Source organism: Nycticebus coucang, chromosome 1, assembly GCF_027406575.1.
Source record: "Nycticebus coucang isolate mNycCou1 chromosome 1, mNycCou1.pri, whole genome shotgun sequence".
Classification (NCBI taxonomy): Eukaryota; Metazoa; Chordata; class Mammalia; order Primates; family Lorisidae; genus Nycticebus; species Nycticebus coucang.
The window spans coordinates 1,702,727-1,708,457 of NC_069780.1; the positions used below are offsets into that span (position 1 = coordinate 1,702,727).

At 41.5% G+C, this 5,731-nt stretch overlaps 1 protein-coding gene across 1 annotated transcript; it reads left to right on the forward strand.

The window, feature by feature from the left end:
- Positions 1–4,111: 4,111 nt before the first annotated feature.
- Positions 4,112–5,299, forward strand: CABS1 (calcium binding protein, spermatid associated 1). Its single transcript, XM_053596981.1, has one exon. It carries the CDS (start codon positions 4,112–4,114, stop codon positions 5,297–5,299), a length of 1,188 nt encoding a protein of 395 aa, XP_053452956.1.
- Positions 5,300–5,731: the final 432 nt, after the last annotated feature.

The window sequence follows — 5,731 nt, forward strand, 5'->3', positions numbered from 1 at the left end:
ATTTGGTAATTCTTTCAAATTTCAAGCACTTCCCAATTCAAAAGGAATTCCTTCAGCTGACTCCACGTTACTTCTTCCAGAAGCATGGAGACCTAGTGACCAAAACTCTCAGGATGAGGCAGCTAACCTAGATGGGCCCACCACACACACCCCAACTAGACCACACGGCCCACAGAGGAAACCAGCTCTTCCCTCTCCTAACTTCACAACATCCGTGGATGCTCCCAAATCTTCTGAACTTGCTTCTGCTGCCACTATGGGAAAAGATACCACAAAAAAGATTGATTATAACATTCCACCTGGAGAAACAATTATTCCATCTCACCAAGTTAACATTTTGCCTGTTATTATTACCTCTGAGAAAAAGAATATATTTGGGCACAAAGATTTGAGAGAGAGAGAGAGAGCTGCTGAGTATGAAAGGATTTATTTTCCAAATAAAGCAAATAACCCATTTATGAAAATGAGCACACTCAGTTATGCCCCCCAGACGCATGGGTCTCGTGCCCCCAGTACCCCAGGTGATGCTGCAGACAGTCTACCTAGAGCCACGCCCTCAGAGTTCAAAGCTAAAAAAATCTACCAAGCTGCAGTTCCTAGACATAAAAACAAGAACTTTGACAATTATGCTATTCCTTCCAAAGATCTCAATGTCAAAACCAAAGCTCACAGACCCACGATTTACTTCCTAATCGATGCAGGTGGGAATTTCCCTTTTCGTCTTTCTGAAAAAAAACCTTGTGAGGAGAAGGCATCATAAATGGTGATGACCACATCATAATTCTGTCTGAAAGCTCTGACTCTGGAAATAAAATAACTGAATAGTCCATTTTGTCAAACATAAACCTACAGTTCACAGAGGACATTCACGATGGACACTACTAGTCATGCTACCAAAAATAGTTACAACTCGCTCAGTTGTACAACACTACCACAGAGTTCTGCTGGAGATAAACGGATAAATCTATCTGCAGGTGGACCTGTAGGTAAACCTGTGGGTAGACCTGCAGGTGTGGCATCTGGCTCAAGATTTAGGAACTTTCCTTCGGCTCAGCTTTCCAGTGATGACATTTCCCATGTGGATGAAAACACAGAAGCTGCCACCCACACAGCTCTGGCTTCAGTTTCCCCTTTGAGAAGATGCCCCACAATCCCTGCTGTGTCCACTGAAGACAAAAATGACATGGGCCTCCCGGCAGAGACTGTCATGTCTCTAAGACTTACCTCTCTGGACTACCTGAACTAGCACCTTCTCCAGCGATGCTCCTGCTGGAGAAATCACAGCCCAAAGGTGTAAATGGTGAAAAGCTGTGTTGCCCGGCAACATAGCCAATGCTGAAGGTGCTGTCTCCGGAAGGCAGTGGTGACAGTTGAGCGGTCCCCAGGCTCTTCCTAGGTCTGCGCCGTTCTCCAAGTTGATTCGTCTAGCTCTTCAGACAATACTGCAGATGCCAAAAATAGCACATCTACAGCTGTTGTTACCAGAGACAAAACTTCTCATACTGCTGCCTGTCAACTGAAATTAGAGCCTAAGAAAACAATCGCCAAGCCTTCTACATTTTTCCTAATGAAGATAGTGATCCAAACTTCTATTATAACTAAAGCTTCTACAATGAAAACACAGCTACTGAATTTGAAATGAATCACCTTATGGATGTAAATATAATAATAGGAAATGATCCATTTTTCCAAACGGAAACTAACTCTACCCACAGTGGTGACCTAAACCTTCAGCTTGTAAATGTGCCTCAGAGACCAGGGCCACAGCTAACGTGCAGACGCCATCTTCCCTGGAAACAGAGATGAGACTCCCTCGGTGACTCCATAGTGACTATAATCACCTCAGTTAGGTTTAATAATTATATTGTCCCCAATAAAAAATTATAAAATATGAAGATATACATAGGCTTTTTGTAAAACAGGAGCTCTAGTATCCATAGGAGACACCCCTTGTCTAGGAGTTGAGTCTTTTAAAATTGCATCTGACATGTTTTCTAATCAATACCAAGATATTCTCCATGCAAAGAATGTCTCCCTGGTGGAGATGATTATGATATCAGCATTTTCAAACTCTGCGCCTGAAGACTCTTTTCCTAGTTAGCTATCACTGAAAAACACAAATGAGCCAAAGGACCTTCCTGAGATTTTATCAAATAAGCTCCTACTTGTTAGTAATTTTACTTAAAAATAAGTAATATAATCTAAAACACATGCCAATAGATATAAATGTAATATTTTCCTAAGAAAATAAAAAAAAAATCCTATTAGTATAATAGACACTGCAACAATGGAAGGAAATACCATTTAAATAAACTCACCTATAGAATTTGATTCTCTGTTCTGAGGTCAGATAGTGTCGGTGGCAATGATCAACTGGTAGGGAAAAGTCACCTATTCTCCCTGCAGCAGATGGCCCATTCCTCCTCAAGACCAGGATGTTTTCTACAATCCCAGCATGATTTTCACCTTACACTTTCTGCTCTTTGATGAATGACATCTGTTCAATCTGAAATGTTTAGAAAATACAGATAATGGTAATAACATTCCCCCTTGGAGGAGAAATAATTACGCTGCAAATGAGATTCCACCTCCCAGCTGTACTAGGGGAAGTGGAATCAATGTGAACACAGAAGTAACCTCTGAAATTAAAGACTATTTGACAAATGAGTATTAAGGAAGATGATGTAATTATTTCATCTGATATATCTGAGGATTAAATGCCAAAAAAAGTGAACAATCTTTTAAGTTAATCAACTCAAAGACAACCTTTACCCTCCGACTTTCTTTACTGGCCCATGACTTGATGATATTTCTCCTCAGAAACAACAACATCTGTGCCTTCCACTATCTTGAGCCTTCCTTCCTCATCCCTGATGCAGATAGAATTCCCCATATGAATAACGACACTGGAACCTTCAACATTCCTTTGAAGCAAAACTTTTCTGGAGAAGCTGCCCATATCTTTTAAATGAAAAATGGGCATCTTAAAATCTATTCTTATTCCGTATTTCCATGGAGAACAGTGATATAGCTACACCAGGCCAATCAACTAACAGGGGGAGCCGAGATCATTTGAGTTGACTCCATACTGATGAAGACGGAAACTGGTGGTCTGGCTGACACTGCTGCCCTTTCTCAGGTGCAATTTTTTCTGAGTCTGAAAATTCCATTTCTCCAACAACACTGGGGAAAGATGGTTCTAAAGCATTAATCCTGGACTAAAAGCCTCCTTTCACCTAATTAGTTAACTTAAAGTTGACAATACAATGATAATATCTGATCTGATTAGTATCACCATAATAAATACTCCCTCTGAAACTGAGACTATAACCCTTAAAGGGAATACAGTTACTTCACAATCTGGTTCTTGTTTCTGGGTGAATTTTGACATGCAACACCAACTCCCTGCCAGAAATGTCTTCTGGGGTTTAAATAACAACACTTTCTGCCAAAAAGAATTCCTAAAAAAATGAATTTGTAAAACTTGACACTCTCACTGTCACTCAGATTCATTCAAGAAATAATAATTATATAATTTGTTATTATGTGTCACTATGTCCACTGAAAAAGTGAGATTTCCCTTCAAAGAGGAAAACCAACCAACATCTCTGCCACCTAATTACCTTCTGTAGCTGCACTCAACTGCCAAACGTGCCAATAATTTTTTTAAACATTGAAATACGTGTATTTCAACAGATGTCTACACCTTAATATAGATACTGTCACTTACTCAGAAGACAGGTGACTTCAAGCTGACACTGATAAGCTCGTGGTTTCCAGAGTTCCCCCTCCTAACACTAAAGTTCCAGGTGGCTCCCTATCAGAAGACCTGCCTCCTGTAAACAACAGCATGGAAAATCTAAAGTTCCCTACAATTGAAATGTTAGGATGTGAATTTTGATTTCATGATCAGAGTGGAGCCCATCGTCTTTGATCTGCTATCAATACTCATATAACAGGAGGGCCAATCACAGCAGAGAAACAGCCTCCAGGATGGCAGTGCTGCTGGCCCTGTGGTTGATGCAACAATCACCACAATGACCACGCTGTCACCACTGTGATGAACACCCCCCTCCTGCAGGGGGGAGCCACAGAGCCCCAGAGAAAGACCATGGCTGAAGATGGTTTGCCTAAAATGTATTCCCACCCACCAACAGAAAGCAGCAGAACACCAACGGAAGCAACCATTCTCTTTGGGGCCGACAACACCATTCCTAAATCAGAAACAACTATCACTTCAGAAGGAGACCATGTGACTTCAGTAAATGAGTATACTCTAGAAAGTGATTTTTCCACAGCCACAGGCAACAAACTTACACCTACAAAGGAAAAACTCAAATCAGAAGATAACACTGGAAGCCACTGTCCTAAGCCAGCAACTCATCTGGAGAAAGAAATCGTGCCTCCGACGGGTACTACAAACTCCATAGCAAATGACACTATTACTGAAAATTTTGTTCCAATGAAAATTTCATCACCTGTTGCTACTGTTTCTTTAATAGATTTTTCTACTAACATAGAAAAAGAAGATATCCTCTTGGCTACCATTGACAGAGCAGATGAAGAGATCTCAGCAGCCTCTGAGGACTCAGGCACAGTAAGGGACAGCACTGTCATCGTTGATGACACCCTTACCTTTCCAGATGAAAAAGGTAAAGCTGACGGTAACAATTGTAATTCCTCTGTCAAATCTCACGTTCCTGCTGAGGGGGCTGTCCAGGTCACTGACTCCTTTATCCCTGAGACTAAAATCTCTCCCTCTCCTGATGAAAATATCACCACTATTCCAGACATAACTGATCTCACAGAAGAGAAAATAACTGAAATTGACCTAATTGTTTCAGAGGACGACCCCAATGCTGTGGCGAAACTAAGTGAAGCAGATGAAGAGAAGTTCATCACCGTGTTTGAACTCACGGCCTCTGCTGAAAAAGACAAAGACAACACAGAGGAGACTGCACTGACGGATGAGGAGTCTAGTGAGGAGGCCAACGTCTGGCTGGAGAGAGAGTCTGCAAATGAAGCCGAGACCCATTCCGTCCTGCTCACTGCCGTCGAGTCCAGATATGACTTCGTCGTGCCCACACCAGTAGCTACAAACATCGAGGAAGAATCATCTGCCAGGACCACAGAAGATCTGTCTGAGAATAACAGAACAGACCCTGAAGGGAAAGTCATCAAGTCATTTTCTGAAGCTGCCTCTAGGCTAGACACCCCAGACTACAAGGAAGACACCTCCACAGCTGAAACGGGCATCTTTAAACTACTGAAGGAAGACCCAGATGAGTTCATGATTTGAAAGCAGCCAGAGGGACACTGAGGAGGGCTGTGCATTAGTCTAGATAGCTACTCGTAACATCTAAGACATTCTCCCAGCAAGCAGAATTCTTAAAAAAGAAAAAAAAAAGAAAAGAAAGAAAAAGGGAATTTAAGGCAAGTATTAGATTTCAAAAACGCAGATGCTTAGAACTAAAGGTCATACAGCAAATATGTTTATGGAAACTTTAAAAAACTAGCAGTATACAAGTTTTTTGTTTGTTTGTTTGTTTTTGCCGTTTTTGGCTGGGGCTGGGTTTGAACCCGCCACCTCCAGCACATGGGGCTGGTGTGCTACTCCTTTGAGACACAGGCGCGGCCTCAGTATACGAGTTTTTTAAGTACCACAAAGTTTGAGTTAGCCAACAATTACCTATCTTAATAGAAAATTTTCTATTCCAGCCTTCAGGGGTAT

Bases quoted from the DNA above. Each gene is read 5' to 3' on its own strand.
- CABS1 (XM_053596981.1), top strand. From the start codon at position 4,112: ATGGCTGAAGATGGTTTGCCTAAAATGTATTCCCACCCACCAACAGAA.